The following is a 21028-nucleotide window of genomic DNA, read 5'->3' as shown; positions in this document are numbered from 1 at the left end:
GTACTTACAGATAGCTTATGAATCAGAAGGCAACTTCTGAGTGCATCATAATACGTTTATTCCAGTTAGGGAGTGTGAGGGTGGTAGACTGTATGTGGTTTGAGATGAGCTATTGAAATGGCAGTGGAAACGGATTTGATCATCGAAGAGAAATACTCTCCAGATGTAAATCAGGTTTGCTGTGGAGACGCCGACCCCAGATGCTGTACAATGGTTTCAGCTCGTTTGTAGACACAGGTGTTGGTTTTCAACATGAAGTTTATTCCTGTCAAGTGATCAAAGGAGAAGGGTTGCATTGTCCTCCACCCTGACAGCCGCATGTCACTTCTGAAACGTGAAAGTGATCATGCACACACATCTAGGAAAGGGGGCAGGAGGCTGAACTGAAGTAGGTCCAGAGCGCCCAGGGGCTTCCATGACTGCCAGTGCCCCTGCTTTTCCCACTTGTGCTGAGTGAGGGACTAGATTGCACTTCCTGAGCCATGTGGTAAGTGCTGTTAGTACCGACCTTGGCATTGGTTAGGATGGTCTGAGTGTTCTGATAGAGTTGTTTTGACAATGGCTGCTGGACTGAACAGAACCAGGTGTCTCTTCCTCATGTTTCCATCCACTGGGGTTATGATGTCGCACAACATGAGCCAATATCCCTCCTGATTTGACTCTTTTTTCATCTATTACTTATTAAAAAGAAAAAAGCGAAGTAAACAAAACCTACCTGCCAGCCATCACTTAGGAAAATGGCATCAACTAACACTTGGAGAAATCCACTGAAGTCTGTCAGCTTCTGATTCTACATCTAGCAAACAGCAGAATTGTGAAAGATGCTTAGTTACAATGCCCTTTAAAGTTCCTGCATGGGATGAAGTATCTTCATGAGTTCTTGGTTTCTCCATACAAATGAGTAGACATTCTTCTCCCGTTGCCAAAGTCGATGCTACCATATTCCCAAGCCATCCCTTCGGGTCATACAAATAATCACACCTTAAACATAAGAGAAGTTTTATAGGTCATATACTTAAACCCCACAGGGAGAGAAACAATTGAAGAATTGCTATGCCAATGAGATGGCTCAGTGTCTAAAAGGTGCTTGCTCTAAAGTCTGACAACCTCCAGTTGATTCTGAGGATCCATATAGTCAAAGGAAAGAACCAGCTCAAACTAGTTGTCCTCTGATAGTCTCTCTCTCTCTCTCTCTCTCACACACACACACACACAGGAAACAAATAAAGAACCAACTCAAACTAGTTGTCCTCTGATAGTCTCACTCACACACATACACACACACACACACACACACATACACACACATGAAACAAATAAATGTAATTTTAATTGTTAAAAAAGAGTCACAATAGAAATGGTAGCATTGACTTACATTTCGATACTAAACTTCGAATTCTATTCATAGGCAGTCTATAAATTACAGATCTAGCATGTTGTACGATGGCTATTTTACCAAAAGCTATAAATGTTCATTTTATTTTTCCTAACTATGGAAGCCTTTTCCCAGAATTGTGATACTTACTATTCCAAGAACATTTCAAAGGAAACAGGTAAAAATCTTACAGGCATAATATAGACAGAACTCTCCAGAAGCATGCCATGAATAAATATGTTTTTGTAATTCATAAGTGCATAAAATATGAACTTTTTCTTACCCATGATTAACTTTCTCCTCTGATGCCTGCCCCCAACAGTAAGATATTTTATAAAATTAAGTATACTTTTCAATATTGAAGGGAAAATCTCCCCTGTTGAAAGCCTAAGAAATCCTTCCTATTAAAAATGCACATAAACATATCCTGTTACCTTTGTTACAGACTGTTCAGTAGTAAGCTCGGTGCAATTAGTAATGTTTGGAGAAGGGGAGTTAATTTGTTATCTGGTAGTCACAACATTTTGATCTAGCCACAGAATGGGAGTTTGAGTAGCCTCATCCCAAGTGCCTCCTTCTGTTTTTCCCCCAGAAATACACTAACAAGATGATCAGTGTGAGCGGCCATCGTTAGACTCCATTAGTGCATGTCCCCCATATTTCTAAAATGCCCTTCAATTACACAAACACACATCTGCATGTCTAGGCTTATGTGTATGGTCACATGTCTCACTAATCAAAGCAAATAACTCTTTTCCTTCTCCTAGAAAACCTATAGGGATTTCCGACTGCAGGGCGTGTTGGAGGGAACGCTCAACAGTAAGACTTATGATACTCTACACAGACGCTTAACTGTGGAGGAGGCCACAGCGTCTGTCTCAGAAGGAGGAGGACTTCAGGGTGTCACCATGAAGGACAGTGACGAGGAGGAAGAAAGCTGATGACCCACAGCTCCCCAGAGGGAGGAAGGCCTCGGCATTGTTCTGTGCGCCTTGTGCTAGGAACTGTACTTACTGTCTTGACCAAATAAAAATGCTCTAATTTCCTTAGAAAGTGAACTTGGGGATACAGAGAAAAAAATGCCATGTATTTTTGGAAAGAAAACCATATTCACATGTATAGCTTGACCTAAAACCTGTCTGTGCCCGTGACTGGAACATGAGCTACTTTTGTGTTTTTTTAGTTTTGTTTTTGTTGTTGTTGCTAGTATCTCTGGCTTTTCCTTTTAATAGTTATATCAGCATAATGTCCAACATGTTAGGTGGAAGATGCATCTCCCAAGACACAGCGATTGTGAAGAAGCCATTCCTGGTCACAGCACCAACCCTATTGTACGTCTGTCAAAGTGCTGTGCCTCCGGTTATAATCTATGTACAAAGTTTGTTCTGTAATTTGCCGGTGTTGTGATGTGTAGAGAATTTGGTTTTCATACCTCTGACTTTGCAGGTGTAATGCTGGGTTTCCGAGAGTGTCATAACCAAATGTAGACTAGATTATCCACAGGCTTACATCCTGTTTCTGAACATTTTTTCCCATGTGTACAGCATCGCCAGGTGTGCTTCCAAAGCCACAAGTGTAACAGCTAGCCGGCAATAAAACCCATTCGGTCAGTCACAGCACCTTCTGTGTTCACGGAGACTAAGCAGATTAAATGCAGTAAAAGATATTTGCAGTATCTCAAACATCCCGACAACCTGGCCCTGTGTTCTGGTTTTATTCTGTGATGTTTCGTTTTCAGCCAAATAAGCAAAAGTTATGAACAGTATGTTCTACTAGTAGGCCCACAACCTGATAAAGTTGTTACAGGAACATACATTCATAGCAAAAAAGAAAAACATTAGCTACCTACTCAAGTGCTATATATTAATAGTAATAACTATCAATAGCTAGTAATAGTAGTAATAATACTAATGTTAATTATTAGTTGGCAGTACTGCTAGTAATTTTCCCAATTTTTTTTGGGGAGATTGGAAGCATACAGTGTTATGACTTGTAATTTCCCAGAATCTCTATGTTGTGTTTTGTCCTAAGATATGTTTTTATTTATATATACTAATTAGTATTACCATACTCTATAGAATATATAATGTAAGCACTTATTAGCATACTATTCTACCACGCTTACTCACAAGTAAAGATTTGTTTGATGTGGAATTTTGACATGTTGCCCAAACTGGTCTGGAACTCTTAGGCTCCCATGACCCTCCTCTCTCAGCCTCATAAGTAGCTGTTACTGTCAGCATTATACCAACCACACCTGTCTATATTGACAAGCAGTTTCTTCAGTGTTTAAAAAAAAATGGATGTACTACAGAGTTATCAAGAGTGAAGTGATGAAATACCAGAAATGGCCTTGAACTTCCAAACTCCCTTTTCCTGACATGTCTCCTATGTGGTAATTATGGCACTCAGAGCAGTACACAGAATCTGACTCATCCACAGGTATCACATAGCAGTCGTTGGGCGCTCCCAAGTCCTCAGTGAGAGCAAAAGCAGCTTGTCCTTCCTCCGTCATCAGTGCCCTTTGCCTTAAATCCCCAAATATCCACGCATGTGACCCTTAACTCCCCAGTGGCACTGTCTCTGAAACACAGAGTTGCTCGATCCGGGGAAACCAGTGTGTGCATGCACACGAACATGCTTGTGCATAGAGTGGACACTGGGTCTTGTGCGTTCTAATGGCATACCGTACTACTGACCCGTTTCTGCGGTGAAATGTCTGTCTTTCTTAATAGTGTGTAGTATAGTTGACTCAAGTGCTCCTGTGTTCTGACTGAAGACCACTGTCCCCTTAACTCTTTTTTTAAAAAAACATTTATTTACTTGTTATATGTGAGTACACTGTAGCTGTCTTCAGACACACCAGATCAGATCTCATTACAGATGGGTGTGAGCCACCGTGTGGTTGCTGGGAATTGAACTCAGGACCTCTGGAAGGGCAGTCGGTGCTCTTAACCACTGAGCCATCTCTCCAGGCCCCCTTAACTCTTCAGAACAGCGTTTGCTCAAAGGAAAGGTCTTGTTGGCAGGATTCAAGCAAGGGGAGGAGCAGCTGATGGGGACATTGCTTGTGGCACCTGTTTGGGTGCCCTGGGTCTTTCTGCTGTTACCTCATGCTCCAGTCCCTCCTTCCTACCCAATATGCCCACAGGTAGGACAACAGCCAACTGAGTTATGGCCTCCTTCATATTCTGTCTTCACACACTGACCTTAGAGTGCGCTAAAATCTTGAATGAAGTAACAGAAAAGGAGAGAAAAGTGCTTCTGTTTTGTTTTTTTTTCCCACTCTTGTGAAGAATCCTTAGTTTGGACACCCAAGAAACTGAAAGCAAGCCCATTTTATAGATGGTATTATTCTTTCAAACGTACTTTTAGGGAGGGAAAACAAAAATAGGATTTGAAAACCTATCAAGTCCTGAAAAGTGCGTTGACGTGGGATCGCACAGCCATTGCGAATGCAGGCAAGAACAGAGGGTTAGAAGGAAGGTCCATCCATCTGAGAAAGGTTACAAACCCATCTGAAAGGAACGGGTTGGACCAAACATTTATTGAGGAAAGATCATGTCCTGTCGTCCTTTCCAACAGAAGCGGCGCTGCGCGGCCCAGAGGAAACCTCTGAGGCTGCTGTGGGCAGTCCCCGCGCACATCCACTTATTTTTCCACTTGAATTCCCTTTAGCCAGCGCTCATTGTCCCTGGTTCAGAAGAAGAGATGTCCTGCAAGTTCTCTAAATGCCCATGCAAAGGGGTTTGGGGGCCCCCACTCTTCTCCCCACCGCCGTAGCCTAGCCTGGGGCAGTCTTTTCCTTCGCCCTCAAGGTCCACAGAAACCAGGTCCGCCGCTTCTTCCAGGTGTCTAGAGGAGCTCAGGAAATCGGTTTCCTTTTGCACTTCCCTGCAAAGGGGGCAGGGCGCGAACGCAGAGCACAGCCCACTGTGGCAGGGTGCAGAGGGTCCTGAGAAGTCGTGGTTCCAGCCTTCCTTACCGTGGTGCAGAATCAGGGAGAAATGTCCCATGTGGGAGGCAATCAGAGGAAGACCCGAGTCACCTTTATTTCTTATTCTCAACACGAAAAATGGAAATTTGCCCGTCTGGGTCTCTGAAGGAAAAGGTCAGATCTGTGATGCTGGGAAACATTCTCTAGCTTAGTCACCAGCAGCCTGGTGGGTCTCTTACTCCGTGCCTCCGCCCACTGAAGCCCCTAGCCAGCATCCACAACCAGGGAAACCCTAGACAAATTCAGGATGAGGTTATCGCTGGGCTGACTACCCCACTGTTAGCTGAAGATGGGATGTGAGCAAGTCTGCCTTAAAGGAATCCAGATATCGAAGGGAACAGAGACCATCGGTATAGGCTGGGTTGAAAGTCGGCTCACAAGTCAAAAGATCCTATCAAACACGGGCTTTACCTCCATAAAATATTTGGTGGTTTTCAGGGAGAACGTGCAGGCACACTAAGAGAGGAAGGAAAGGGCACGGCTACTTAGGAAGATGACCCTGGAGGAGTAGAAGCTGAAGGCCAGCCCTGGCCACTGACCAAAAAAAAAAAAAAATCCCGACTTCTCTAAATAGAAAAACTTGGAAAGTTATTGTGATTACACACACACACACACACACACACACATAATCAGTGGCAAAGCATTATCTTAGAGTCTGTGAAGCACCTGAATTCAATCCTTTATAAGGAAGAGGGAGGTTCCAACTGCTCCTATCCCCCACCCCCAGGGTCTCCCTAAGGAACTGACTCTGTAGACCAGGCTGGCCTGAACTCAACAGAGATCAACCTGCCTCTGCCTTTCCAGTTCTAAGATTAAAGGCTTGCACCACTATGCCCTCCACTTACTAATTTAAAGGACAATGAAAAAGCAAGCCAGATATCAACCCAGCCCCGTGCACAAAGCCCAGTTTTACAGTCAGAAAAAAAAAATCAGTCTGAGTTTGAACAGGATGAACAACACCTTTTTCTCATATCTAAAGTCTGCAGCCTTGAACAGTGAAATGAGGGAGACTCTTCTAAAGATTAGAGTCATGTTGTGACGTCCTGCCTGTTATTAACTGTCTCTTGGTAGAGTGATGGATTCCAAATCAGGGTGGGAAGCCAGCGTGGACCAGCAGGCACCACTGGTTTCTCTACCCGCAGCTGGCACACACTCCATTTGGCTCCTACTCAGCTCTGAACCTCCGAGCGCACCTGGGTTATGTGTGAACTGGGTAGGATTGTCTAGTCTCAGCTTTGTAAAGGAGTCAAGGAGTCGGGGAGCGGAAATGAGGAGTTCCCATCTTTTAAAAGGCCAAGCACTGGTACAGCAGTCCCTGAAGCTGAGGCTGTGGCAGGAAGCAGCTTGGGGCACTCTGGGGGTCATAGACTCAGAGAGAGGGAGTAACAGGGACCATCCAATCAGTGTGAGCTAGACTGTAAGGCTGGGAACCCCAGGACTGTGGTCAATGCAGTTAAGTTCAAGGGAATGTCAGGAGTGAAACCTAGATGTGTTAACATTGTTCTAAGGGTAAGGGGAACCCTTCTGAGTCCTAGAACAAGGTTGCAACAGGAGCTTGAAAACTGAGAAGCAGAAGAAGAAAAAAAAAAAGAGGAAAAGGGAGATGAAGAGGCAGAAAGGAAACAGGGAGAAGGGGGAAGGTAGAAGGGGGAGGGGAGGGGAGAGAGAGACCCTTTCCAGTCCCCACCTCCAGCATATACACTGTGGACCCAGGCTTGAGAAGAACAGGTAGTGTGAGGGTGAGGCAGCATCTAGCCCGAATGTGTTGTTGAACAAAGCATTTCTAGGACACAGGAAAACTCAAATATCACTGAGGCCCAGCACAAGGTATATACCCTCTGTGTAGCCTTTATGCTAAAACACAGACACAGAGTAACCAGACAGAAGAAACACATGCTACTGACTGCCAAAGGGAAAAACAGGCTTGGAACTAGAGCAGTTTCACCTGAGGGCTGTTCCCCACCCCAGCCATTCCTTTTCAAGCCAACCTGTAGCTTTCTGAACCCCAGAAGTGGGGGCTGAATACCACGGCATTTTCAGTCCCCCTTGTACTTTGCAACTTGACGATAAAGGGTCTTGTGCTTGTGTACTTATTTGTGAGTGTGTAACAGAGTCTCAACAGTGAAAAAAATAAAAGTCTTTTAGACTTGTCTCCTCTTTCTATCAGTGCTGAATGTTCCTAGAAGTGATTCTTCCTTCCCAGGGGAAGCACAGTCATCTCAGCTGAACAGCTGATCTGAGACAGCCTCAGACACAAGGAGTACAGCAAAGCCTGGTCTAGATATGCTTACAGTGCCCATAAATGCCAATGCCACCAATACGTTCCCATGTAAAAATAAAAAGCAACACTTTGAAAGCATCCAGCTATTTTAGCATCTACTCACCTGGAGCCTGGTGTGCCTTTTAGCACCAGCCTCCACTCCCAGCCCTTCTCCCATAAGTAACTCTTGAGAGTAACAGAAAGAGAGCAAGAAATGTTATATAGTTCTGAAGTTCACTCTCCTGGCCATTCCTCTTGCAGAGCAGTGGCTGATGCTAGCTGCGGTCTTTTCAGGAGAGTGCAGTAGGGAAGGAGAAACTTTTTTTATCAAAGAGCATCACACAGCAAAAAGACAAAACCCAGTGAGAATATATCTCAAAAAATGGGCCCTGAAACAAGGGGTGGCCAGGTAAGAAAATGGTGCACATTTCTTTTGTTAGGTCCTCCTGGCTGAATAACCTGCTGATAAATTCCTGCCTCAGAGTTATTGTACGGGAGACGTACATTCCTTGTCATGTACTCAAACACTATATTTTGTTGGTGGTGGTTTTCTATCATAAATAGAACAAGATGTGTTCTGTCATAAATGAGAATAGTCTATGGAAACTTGGTTAACTCTAGGAATGTGTAACGGCTTTAATCTGCTGTAACCAAACCTGCATATTGTTGAAAGGCTTCTGTGAGTTAATTCTGAAGATACAGAAAAGTGTTCCTTGGGGAATGCAGAGCTGAATATGGGAGAGGAGGTCTCCAAGGACAAAATAAGTCCTTGAGGTTGTAGGAAGAAAAAAAAAAAAGATTTATAAATGCAATTCTTGTGTCTGTTTTTTTTAACACTTCCACACATTTGACCTAAAATTTAGCTCTGAGAAGAGAGGTCATTTTTTAATTCATTTGTCTTAACAATTTAGAAAAGTTCCTAACTTTTGAAGCAGCAATTGTAGCCTTTCATACATAGAGTTATCTTACTTTAAGGCCTCTTTTCAATCTTGGTGTCTCCTGGGAATGAAAAGAAATTTTTTTAATGTAGACCCATTTTACAAAAGGAAAAGTTCAAAGTAAGGAAGAAAAAAAACCACCCACTAATCTCCATTATGTGCAAGTGTTCACTGTGTCCTACGCATCCTGCCTCAAGCAGGAACACTTGCACAAGGACCCCAAAGGTGTGTGTGTGTGTGTGTGTGTGTGTGTCCCAAATGTTCAGGACAAATTGGTGTTGTAGATATGCGTGAAGAACAATCTTAAAGGGAAATGTTGGTTTTTACTTTGCTGGGTTATGGGAGCTTTAAGAGGAGGATTATAGATACCCAAGAGGGAGGCAGCAGAGGCTGGGGGTGAGTGGTTCTACTAGTAAAATTCCCACTTCAACAGTTCAAATCAGATGCTTGGAAAATAAAATAGAACTGTGAACTCTGCTTGTATCACACGCTGGAGAACGCTGCCTGTTCTGCAGATGGGTCTTTCAGAAAGGAGCAGAGTAAAAATGAAAACCATCACCACTTCCAGACTCCAGCCACCAGAACTCCACATCTACAGAGAAAGGAAGACTCAGTCATTTACCCAGGGCTGTGGTCTTGTGCCTTCAGGTGACTACAGGCTCCAGACACAGCTGGAAAGCACAGGGCAGTCCCTTCCCTTTAGGTATTCTAGGGGGACCATTAAAAACAACAGGGTTCTGCCATATGTGTTCCTTGTGTCACTTAAGCTAAACTCAGAACACACACACACACACACACACAGAGAGAGAGAGAGAGAGAGAGAGAGAGAGAGAGAGAGATGTGGGGGGTGGGCGGGAGGATGAGGGAGAGAGAGAGACAGGGGAGGAGATCTGGAGGCTTCCATAGCAATCCCTAGTGTTTTGTACCGGCCCTGCTTACTCCTTCTCTGTCCTATACTAAGTCTGAGCCTTTTTGACACTCAGTTCTCTTGGTAAGAGTTGAGAATCTTCACTGACTTGGGGAGATGATAAGTTGGAACTGTCTGTTCATATTAAAGATTCACTATGCTGCGTGAAACAAAGCATCAGCCAAATAAAATGACACCAGGTCCCTTGGAAAAGAAAGACTCCAATTATTACTGGTCTTGCTGTCTTTTGTATGCAGCAAATTCTCCTAACTTAAGGGGGGAGTTGTCTTTTGCCTAGGGAAATCTAGACCAGCACTCTGAAAGCCAATTTCTCTTCCTCTTCTCTCTTTTCCTCTGCTTCAGCAGTGGTGGGAAGGTTCAGATGCTACACGTCATGAATCAACAGTCCCAAGAAGCAGAGAGGAGCCAACTCCGGGAACACATCCAGGTCGGCGGTGCGAAAATGAAATCTGTGCCGTTGGATTATTATTTTTGTCCTTTCGGTTTACATCTACGCCCTTGTATTATGTAAATTTCTGAGAAGCTGTGAATCACAGGGTTAGGTAGATCCCCCCCCCCACACATCCACTTTCACTTCCTTCACGAGCAACAGCAGCCTACCTCATTCAGTCTTTGAATGAGTCACACACCTTTGCCAGCCTCTTTGAGCTTTTTACTCCAAAAGCAACTTCCCTTCCAACTCTTGACCCAGACAGCCTTCCGAAGCCACAGGCTGCTGCCCATACTGGGGCTCTGGCACAGTCTTTGGGGACACAAAGAAGCCACAAGCTGACAGCCCTTCCAGGTCATCTAGGACCAACAAGTTGCCCGAGATTCTACACTTCTCCAGGATCCTGGTCCTTTGAGACTAGCTGCCAGATTTAACCGAAGGGAGTTAAGGGAGATTTCTAGAAAGACAATGAAAAACTCCTAAATCTAAAAAACTGCTAAATTCAGACTAGAAGGCTAAATTTGTTTTTCAGTTCTGAGACAGGCTAACCTCCTGCTTCAGGCTCTCTAGTGTCTGGGTTTACAGGCTAGATGGAGGGTCCAAACTGATATTTGAAATAGTAGTAAGAGCCCTTAATAAAGCCCCAAACTTCTTTCTTCCAGGGCTTTCCCTAGAGGTGTTAAACCCGAGGAACACACCCACTCTGAAGGGTGGAGCAAGGGGCTCAGGGGACATCAAAGACAGTCCACCCCTCAGCTGTGAAAGGGGCTGGAAGCTGTGGGAGTGAGCTGTAGAGATGAGGTCTAGGGCTGGGGTTTGACGGAGGGGATTCAGGACTCCGGAAGAACTTATTGAAGTGTGTGGCCAAGATAGTAAAAGAGATCTCTCATTAGGGAAAGGTCTCCCTTTTTGCTGAGATCAGAAGTACCCCAGATCAAGCCAATCCCTCTTAACTACCAACCAACTGGTTTCAAAGGCCGCCAGACAAGAGTGGAGAGAACACACACACACACACACACACACACACACACACACACACAGTGGGACAACGGGTCTGAAACAATGTTGGAGTATATAATTGAGAAGCTACAGGTACTTTAAAACAGTTTTAGAAAGTGACTAACAAAACTAACAAGAGCAACAACAAAACACAAAGAAACAAAACAGAAAGAAAGAAAGAAAGAAAGAAAGAAAGAAAAGAAAGAAAGAAAGAAAGAAAGAAAGAAAGAAAGAAAGAAAGAAAGAAAGAAAGAAAGCTCTCCTTCCTCCTGAGGCCAGCCCTACAGCAAGGTCTGTTTCTGTCCGCCTGACATGAAGGTTGACCCTTCACATACACCCTGAGTGGTCAAAGCCAGGCTATTAATGAACGTTGCGTTCAAAAACTTTTCAAACAAGCTCTCTGCCATCTGTTTCTGGGTCTCCTAAAGCCATCCTGCGCCCCCTCCCGAAACTCGGGAGCCTCCCCCTCCCTCTTCCAGCCTTGTGGGCCAGTGGCTGTCCAGAGGCCGGAGTTTGGGACCAGATCCGCCGCAGTCCCGCTGGCCAACTGGGAGCCGTGCCCTGGGGAGGCGCTGCGGCGGTTTAGAGTAGGGCGGGACGCGCGCACTGCTGCGGGGCCAGCGGGGAGGTCCGGCCCTGGGCGGCTGGAGACCAGCCCCAGCTCTGCGTTCCTCTGCAGGCCCCACAAGCTGCACTCCCCAGCAGTTGCACCGGCTCCGTCTTTCCCTCTTAGCTGAGCTTTTGTCATCGGAACCAAGCAGAGCAGAACGCGGCAGCAACGAAATTTCAGTTTTCGAATTTCACTATGAGCTCCTATCCAAGGGCTGGGCTCTGGCAACCAAAGCGTGGTCTTGGCTGGTCGCCTCTGTCCCCACCGCAAGCAACCGGAACACAGGTTCCCTGCGCAGCTGGGGCCTGGGGCCAGGGGCCAGGCAGGACGAGAGGCGGTTGATGGAGGCTGGAGCAGCCTGGGGCTGCGGGGCTGAGCAGGGCATTCGGGGCCCAAGCAGCTGTGGACCGGAATCCGGGAGGTAACTGACATCCTAAAAGGTTCTAGAGATTTCTGGCTCACGGGCGTTGATGTACCTCTATTGCTTGCTCCCCTATTGCTGTAATCTGTGTTATTTCGAATTCTAGTATCGCCTTTCATTTCACTAGATCACTTATGGAAGAAAGTTTGAACACTGAGACTGCGTTAAAACCCTGGGCAACATCAAGGAAGAGTCGCGCTTTTTAAATGTTGGATATGTTTTTTTATTGGCCAGAAAAATGACTTTAAAAATTGGGAACTTCTGCGAAATGCTAATCAGCCAACTGCCTTAACCGGCTTTTCTACCACGTTGTCGGTGTGGAAGGAAAAAAAAAAACTTTTGGCAGGTCCTCCTTTACATGTTTGACTCTCGACTTTCAACAGCACCGTTGCAAATTACAAGCTAAACTTTGCTGGGTTTGATTGCTTGACTTTTAAGCTGCTCCTCGAAAAGATTGGGAAAGTTGAGTTTATGAACTTCTTCCCACCAACTCCAGGCCTGAGTCGCAGCCTTGCATTGGAGAGGGATACGCCTCGCCTCACTGGCCTGTAAGGAGCAGGTGAGAGAAATCCCAGCATTAGGGTAGGGGTAGACACTGCCCAGAGGCGGTGGAAGGTGCTACCTGCAGCTGTTCTGAGCGCTCCGAAGTCAGAATGCTTCACTTCCTTTTACAAACCGATTTAAACGAAATCCTGATATAAAAGAAATACTAACAGCAAAAGTCTAGAGACAAAAAGCAGAGTGCTTTTAGACTCCTCACTCCTAAGATAGTTCACAGGCGGGGTCTTAAGTGGTGACACTACCCTTACATGCTGTACAAAATTATCAAGAATTCTTTTTAAATAGAATACTTTTATTATATGCGATTTATTACAATGTTGCTTGGCCATATTTACCTCCTAGGGCTCCCTAACTCCCCACCCCCAATTCACTTCCACCACAAGCCACCAGACCAACTAAAAGCATACAAGCAGCCTGAATCTGAGCCCGTGATGACACGTGTCAGTGTGCTGCAAAGTTAGTCCCCACCGTGATCCACTGAGTAAGTTTGAAGTATTCAAGAAGTCTCTTTTCTTGAGCCGTAAAGAACCTATATGTGTCCTATTTCGTTTCCCCTTGATCGATCACACAGCAGAAGAAACAACAAACCATCAAACAAAAACAAAGATTGCACAGGAATTTAGGAATGCCCTTCCTCTTCCAAAAAGCAATTTGTGTTGCCTTTGGTGGTGTCTTGTTAGACAGGACACAGTACAAATGAGCCCAAATTCCTATACTGCAACAACAACATCAACAACAATCGGAATGCCTCCCGCTTCAGGCTGGCTTGCAGCTAATCCACTACAGTGGGGCATGCCGTAGCTAAAGACTATTGACGGTTGTTCTCCGTGAAAGGTTGGAAGTCAGGGATGTTTATTGGGCCTGAAAACCCTAAAAATGTGAGTGTCAAATCAATGCACTTGGCTGAAAATCTGTTGTTACAATATTTTCCAATTCATTTTGAAGTTAAAATAAGAAACCTCACCAGTATTTTGTGACTTCTTAAGGAAGTAGTTAGAGATTGCAGAAATGTGGTCATTTACAACCATCTTTTATTGCCTTTTAATTTCAGTCAATAATCACCCCTCCCCCATTTCTTACTTATGACAGAGGCTAAGTAAAGCATCTGGGGGAACTCGTACAAGTCTGGGAATTAAGAAAAACAGCGGCCACATTCCACCGACCTTTACTTCTGTTGTTATATATAGTAGGAAGATTTTTTTTTTTTCTTGCTTCTCAGTACTGATCCCATTTTGCTTTCAGGCCTCATCTTACCAAGAACTGTTCTGATTTCTTGGGTTATCTCCAGCTTCCCACCCTGAACACGTCAAGTCAACTTGCATCAAGGTTTAAGGTTGATAGGTAGGGCAACTAAACTGCTTTAAACAAACAAGCAAATGGTAGGTTGTAGGGTTCTCCAAGAAATTCCAAAGAATCTGCACATTTCTATTTTTCTGTTAACTAAACAAAGCTCCTTCGTGTTCTTGGAAGCAAAGCAAACATTTGGAAGCGTTTAGAAGCTCCTGAATTCCCCAAATTTATTCTCTCTGTTGATAACTTTTTTTCTGTAATTTTAAATGTCTGTAGTTAAAATGAAGTATTAGTTTCTGACATTAAGAAACTGTTCCTAAATACATTTTGTATTTTCAGACTATCTTTACCTTATGGACTGCATATTACATGTTATGTTTTGGTTATATACTGAGTGGAAAATATTAACAAATATTGGCATAACAGAACTTGGATCTGTAAACATATATCTTTGGACTTTGGGATTAGCAAGATCAGGACTAGCTCAAAAAGGGGAGGGGGGATAATTGGTGCCTAGCTGTATTTACTCAAATGACGTTTTCAAACACTTGGGGGAAAAGGCAAATTCCGAAAAGACCAGTGAAAAGCAAACTATTGAAATGTTAACTCTGAAAGGCCTTTAGCTAATAGCTAATATTTTTCCTTTAAAAGTTAGTGTCCACTAAAGAGGCAAATAAAGACTTTTTTTTTTTTTTTTTTTTTTTTTTTGCCATTGAGGAGGGGGGGAGAGGGAGGGGAAGAAGAGAAGAGGGAGGGACACGCGACGGACGTAAAAGAAACTGGTGGCACTCAATCAAGAAGGCAGGTAACGCTTCCGAGGCCGGTGAGTTGTTCACGTCCGCTGGGGGCTCCAAAGCTTCCGCTAGCGAGCAGTTTCTCTCACCTCTCTGCTTTCTTCTTTAAACTTGTTCCGGCGAGGGAGGAGCGCAGCAGGAGGGAGATTTTTCGCTGTTGGAAAGGCAGGTAGGAAAGGGAATCTGATCCGCCCCAAAAGGCAGCAATTAAAGTCTTAACCTCTACCCATCTGTCTTGGGATGGGGAAACTCCTGCCCCCGCCTACCCTTAAGCAGTCCGGGTCACCTCGCACCCTTTGTCTGATCAGGGTGAAGGACCAAGGTTCTGCGGGGCCCCAAAAGCAAATTGAACGAACATTTCCAGCTGGGGGGAAACTGAGGCCCCGAAGGGTTTCAGAATGCCTCTGGGTTTTTGTGCTGCCTCCTCCCCTCTGCCCAGGAGCCCTACCCTGCCTCCCACTCTTCCCTGTTTCCCGGGTCTTCCCAGTTAGAAGAGCCTGGATGCCGGAAAGGAGACACTCCCAAGCCTAGCCACAAACAGCCAGACTTTTCCACCATCTGGCTTCTTAGCCGCCGCGACTTTCAAAAGGACTTCTGTTGGCCCTTAGTTTTTCAGCAATTACTTCAGCAGCATCCACTCAGCTGTCCTGCCTTGCCGTCTGTCTGTCAGGCCTCAGCAACTTGCTGTCTTAGTTTCCACCCCACTGGGCTTCCCTGGCTGGGTTTAAACTGACTCTCAGGGTGGGGCAGATGAGGCTGGATCCCTGAATTGGTATGGGCTAGAAAGGAGGTTTGGAGAAGGAAGTAACTTGAAAGCCAATTGCCTCCATTTGAACCCCAATTTGGCACCTCTGAATACATTGGCCTTAAGCTCAACAATCCTAGGCTCCCTCATTCCTCCCACCTCCGGTCCTTTCCAGGGTTCTCACCCAAGGACAGCACATCATACTCTTGGCCAGATACCTGGCACCAGGTCCACACACATTAGAGTTAACTCACCAGGCGGACTTGGAGCTTGCAGGCAGCTAACCGCGGCCTCCAGACGCAGCGGTCCAGGGCTCCTCGCTCAGCTTCCTCCCAGAGCTGGCTTGAGAACGGCAGGGTTTTTTCTACGACCCGCAGCCCCAGGAGCGCGCTTAGTCCCTGGGTTCTGCTCCCCGCGACCGCAGGCTCCGCGTTGACTGAGCCGGGGAAGGCGCGCGCCGCTGCTTGGGCGGGAGCCGCGGGAACCCGCGCAGTGGGGGCCTCGGCTTCTGGCATTTTCGTGGAAAGCTCGCACAGCTCCAAAACTCAGTCCCAGGAATTTGGGCCCAGGCGTCACAACAGGAGGACGCTGGGCGCGCGGGAGAGGGCGGGGTGGGGGGCGGTAGGGAGCGCTCAGGGTCGCCAAACGCTCTTTGGGGGGCAGAAATGTGTCTGTGGTCTGTGGCCTCCACACTTGCTTCGTCTGCGCGTACAAATTCGCGGGGTGTCGCGTGCACTGACCGCCACTGAATGGCAAACCAGACACTGGCAGCCGGATAGGGATCCATAGATTCTATTCCCCTTCTCGGCTCCACAGCTAAAACGCTTTGCTCGGAAAGAGCCGCGCGCGTAAGCTCTTTGGAGAAATGCCCTTTCGGGGGGTTCTCTCTGCAAACTCGAGGAAGCGCGCTCCCGCGTGTGTTTGTATGCGAGTCCAATCCGCATCGAGGTTGCTTGCGGTATGGCACCGGCTTATTCGTTGCAACTCAACTTTGTGATGCTAGTGCGTCTTTCCCAGGCCTATTGCCATGGGCATCGCTCTGATAAAACCACAAACGCATAACGAGCCTCCCAAGGCCTTTCCATCTCTGGGGCATTTTGGGAGGCCAGTTACCTGCTGGTGTCTTCCAGACGGTCCAGACGCAGCTCGAGCTGTAGAGACTCCTTGATTCAGGGAGCGAGCACCCCCTCCAACCCATCCCACCCCAGCCCCCGGAGTCCTGGAGGACGAAAGTGGGCTGCGTAGGAGGCAGCATGGCCGGAACAGAGCTCAGGCAACTCAAGCACAGAAAACTCGGGTTTTGCCATCCGAGGCTTCCTGGTCAAAGCTTTCTAGCGCCTGGCGTTTGATAAATATAGCCTGGCATTTGCCCCTGAATTAGACTCTGTTTCCTTATTTAGCCCTAGCACAATGATTTCAGATGATGTCACTTAGAGCTAAACGAGAAAATTGATCTCAGATTTGCTTGGCCTCTAAAGCCTGGTTAAGCAGATTGAGAATTAAAAAGACAGAGGAAGCTTGGGGGAGGGGCGGCTGCAGGGTAGAGGAGTGTGTGCGGGCCAGCGCTTGCGTGTCGGGGAGGGCTCGGCGCAATGCGGAGAGCGCCCCCGCCTCTTCTGGGCGGGAGAACCTCTCTCACCAATGAAAAGTAGTCGCCGGCTGCAGAGGAAAAAAAAAGTTTTCCTGTTGACTGTTGGAAGCGAATTGAGCAATTATCTAGTTTACCTTCTCCTCTTGGAAGTTAACGATTGGCGAGATCTTGGCTGCGTTATTGACACAACACTTTCTATTGATAGAAATAAGTAGTGATTGTCCCCGAGTCATTGGTGCGCCAAGAACTCTGCGATGGGCTGGCAGGAGTCCATTGGGCTGGGCAGGCAGGTTCGGCTGGTGATGCTGGGGAGGAGGAGGAGGAGGAGGCTGCTGGTGGTGACGGTGCCTGTCCTCTCCGCAGGTCTGTGACAAGCAGGGGACAAGGCAACGATCGCGCGACTCAACCCGGGCGGACCGACGCTGGCGACTCAGTCATGGACAGTAGCTGCCTCAACGCGACCACCAAAATGCTAGCGACTGCTCCAGCTCGGGGCAACGTGATGGGCACATCCAAGCCCTTGGCTTTCTCCATCGAACGAATCATGGCGCGCACCCCTGAGCCGAAGGCCCTGCCGGTCCCCCACTTCCTGCAGGGAGCCGTGCCCAAAGGGGACCCTAAGCACTCTCTGCATCTCAACTCGTCGATCCCCTGCATGATCCCTTTCGTTCCCGTGGCTTACGACACGAACTCCAAAGCAGGAGTGAATGGCTCAGAGCCCCGCAAAGCGAGTTTGGAGGTTCCGGCACCGCCCGCGGTGGCGCCCTCCGGGCCCGCGTTCAGCTGCAGCGACCTGCTCAACTGCGCGCTGAGTCTCAAGGGCGACCTGGCCCGCGACGCGCTGCCACTACAGCAGTACAAGCTGGTAAGGCCGCGCGTGGTCAACCACTCTTCGTTTCACGCCACGGGCGCCCTGTGCTACCTGAACCGAGGTGACGGCCCGTGCCACCCGGCTGCAGGCGTGAACATCCACCCGGTGGCCTCCTACTTCCTCAGTTCCCCTTTGCACCCACAGCCCAAAACTTATTTAGCCGAAAGGAATAAACTGGTTGTCCCGGCGGTGGAGAAGCTCCCTTCGGGAGTAGCTTTCAAAGACCTGTCCCAGGCTCAGCTGCAGCATTACATGAAAGAAAGCGCCCAACTTTTGTCGGAAAAAATCGCTTTCAAAACCTCGGATTTCAGCCGCGGCTCCCCCAATGCCAAACCCAAAGTTTTCACTTGCGAAGTCTGCGGAAAGGTAAATCTTGTGCAAAAGGAATTCCTGCCTTCCATCCATTCATCCATCCTTCCTTCCTTCCTTCCTTCCTTCCTTCCTTCCTTCCTTCCTTCCTTCTTTCCTCGCCTTCGTTTTAGCATTTGGGGAGCGGGGGGGGGGGGATAAACTCGTTTTGCCCCTTCCCTCCCTCTAACCACTTCGAATTCAAATCTGTCGCTCGGTTAACCTGTTTTCTGTGTGTTTGATTTTTAAGGTCTTTAATGCGCACTATAACTTAACCCGTCACATGCCGGTGCACACGGGAGCCAGACCCTTCGTGTGCAAAGTGTGTGGGAAAGGTTTCCGGCAAGCAAGCACCCTTTGCCGGCATAAGATCATTCACACGCAGGTAATGCTCCTCCGGCATTAGTTTACCCCAAAGGTTTTGGAACTGTTTGGGGGATGGGGGGTCGATATAGCCTCACTCTTTAGCATAAGGTCTGGCGGACTGCGCCGGCTGAACTGAGAGGCCTTGTGTCGTTATCTTTGTTTTGTTTAAAAGCTTCAGTGTTAGTGAACTGTGCTGGTCGGATTCCGCATCATAATAACAAAGTACCTTAAATTAAGTTCTCTATTCTTCCCTTTCTCTCTGCTGCTTAGGAAAAACCTCACAAATGCAACCAGTGCGGCAAAGCGTTTAACAGAAGTTCCACGTTAAACACACATACCCGAATTCACGCGGGCTACAAACCATTCGTGTGTGAATTCTGTGGCAAAGGATTTCATCAAAAAGGTATTGAGCCCAGGAGATTTCTTCTCAGTGTGGTCATAGGAAAGCCATACTGAATATTCTCGGGATGTTTTTTAAAACGACCTGTAAAGTGTACCTGCTTACCTGAGCGACTGGGATTTTTATTTCCTACTCTCTCACCGGTGTTAGAAAAGGCACGTTTGGTATGTCAAAGGGTATGACTTTGTCACCTCCAGTGTTCATTTAATATAACTGGATAAGTAATGTGTATTAATATGTAGAAGAAATAAATTCAGTGTGCTTAAAAGCAAACGTAGGGGAATCAATGTCCTGAACCCGGGGTCAAAACTGTGGTGTCTCCTCAGCCTGCCTCTTTATTTTTTTATGCACCATCCCTCTTCTTTTCGATCTTTGTTCAGAACCTTATCCTGGGCATTTTTCTGTTTCAGGGAATTACAAAAACCACAAGTTGACCCACAGCGGGGAAAAGCAGTTCAAGTGCAATATTTGTAACAAGGCTTTCCACCAGGTGTACAACCTCACCTTCCACATGCACACTCACAACGACAAGAAGCCTTTCACCTGCCCCACGTGTGGCAAGGGCTTTTGTAGGAACTTTGACCTCAAGAAGCACGTCCGAAAGCTACACGACAGCAGCCTGGGGCTGACCCGCACTCCTACTGGGGAGCCAGGCAGCGACCCACCGCCCCAGTTGCAACAGCCTCCGCCCTCCGCGCCTCTGCCGCAGCTGCAGCCAACGTTGCCGCCTCCCGGGCCTCTGCAATCCGGGCTTCCCCAAAGCCGCCAGTGATGGAGGCCAAAGATCTCCCTAACCCCAAACAGAGGGCCCTCACTTCGGAGCTCCGCAGACTAGAGCGGACCTCTTGGTCCAAGCTCTCTTGCAAAACCCGGGGCACGGGGCACGTAGGGCTCCGCACTTTGAGGACCGGATGCCTCTACATCCCTTGGCCTTTCACTTCTTGCATGCACCTGCTAAATGGCTTTGTGTATTATATTCTATATAGGCACTAACAATTATGATATATTTGGAGGGGCTTATTTCAGGTTTTTTTTTTTTTTTTTTTTGAGTTGAGAAGACTTTTCATCTCGGGTGGAGAGATGGTGTTTGTTTTGTTTTGTTCTGTTTTTAAACAAATATCTGCTGTATTTATTGAGATCTGTATTATTCTACCCGGGAATGCTGCGTCATTTTAATTTTATTATTGTATATATTTCCATTGTGTCGGTTCTGCTGTCTCAGAATGCCTGCTGACCCTTTATACTTTTCTCCTTCCCCGAAGCAACAAAACACGGTGTGTATGTTCTATACACACACAGAGGTGTGTGCCTGTGAGGGTGCGTTCAACATTTGTGAGCACATACATAACACACACAAACACATTAGATAAGAGTGGTTCATTCTGAATGAATTTGAAGTTTGGGTTTGACTCTTGCACGTCGAAGTTGATTCATTGACTGTTGGAAATAAAAACTTGGAACATGCTTATTTAATCAACAAACTTTAAGACTTAATATTTTTAGCTAAAAATCCCTGTCTCCAGTTTTCTTACCCATCCCCCCCTCTCTCTCTTTGGGTTTTGTTCTTCTTCTTATTTTTTAAAAACCAGCTTTTGATTAATAGTGCCTACTGATTTTGCTCGGAACATTTACCATACGCAGATGTCTGACCCTGTGCTTGTTCCGAGACAGAAAATGTGTGTCTAGCAGAGATACAACTGTGGTAGGAGTTTTCTGGCTGATGTGTGGTGCAAAAGGCAGGTACCTTCTCCGAAGACACACCCTGGCTGTGCGTCGCTGGCAGAGAGTGCCTCATGTTTTTTAGATGTGTACAAATGTTTATAGCCGAATATACTTCCATTCAAGGCGCAGGCATGGATGAAAACCAAACCGTGGCGGGTGCCAGGTCCTTGAAACGCTTTAAGTGTTAATCAGCAGTTCCGCTGTGCGCTGGAGCTCGGCTGTTTTCTAACTGCAAGTCTCTCCTGTTTTCTTGCCAAAACAGTGAAACAACTGCTAAAGACTTTAATTAAGAGGGGTAATTAGTTCAGATTTATCAAAGCCGGGTTGTTATACTATTAGCTGCTCAGTAGAAGCTGCCAGACAAACTCCCAGCCCTGCACCG

The 21028-nt window shown here is 46.7% G+C and overlaps 2 protein-coding genes across 18 annotated transcripts in view; both read left to right on the top strand.

The window, feature by feature from the left end:
• Window positions 1-2658, top strand: part of CADPS2 (calcium dependent secretion activator 2) — a gene marked incomplete at its 5' end in the record, with an annotated part of 458357 nt that extends 455699 nt beyond the window's left edge. For all 16 annotated transcript variants that reach the window (XM_080936279.1, XM_080936287.1, XM_080936273.1 and 13 more), the window contains one exon: window positions 2143-2658. In XM_080936279.1, the coding sequence (XP_080792405.1) occupies window positions 2143-2316 (174 nt within the window). In that variant the 3' untranslated portion in view covers window positions 2317-2658. The remainder of the gene's footprint in view (window positions 1-2142) is intronic.
• A 14651-nt stretch (window positions 2659-17309) lies between these two features.
• FEZF1 (FEZ family zinc finger 1) lies at window positions 17310-19696 on the top strand (the record flags this gene model as incomplete). Of its 2 annotated transcripts, XM_080936157.1 has the most annotated exons (5): window positions 17376-17804; window positions 17955-18176; window positions 18409-18543; window positions 18795-18927; window positions 19335-19696. In XM_080936157.1, the coding sequence occupies 5 exons, from the start codon at window positions 17376-17378 to the stop codon at window positions 19694-19696; spliced, it is 1281 nt and encodes a 426-aa protein (XP_080792283.1). The 2 variants fall into 2 exon arrangements, with proteins under 2 accessions (XP_080792284.1, XP_080792283.1); XM_080936158.1 differs by having other exon boundaries at window positions 17310-18176.
• Window positions 19697-21028: the final 1332 nt, after the last annotated feature.

Source organism: Micromys minutus, assembly GCF_963924665.1.
Source record: "Micromys minutus genome assembly, chromosome: 23".
Taxonomy (NCBI): domain Eukaryota; kingdom Metazoa; phylum Chordata; class Mammalia; order Rodentia; family Muridae; genus Micromys; species Micromys minutus.
The sequence above is the reverse complement of the archived record's forward strand: the minus strand, read 5'-3'. Positions and strand labels throughout refer to the sequence as shown.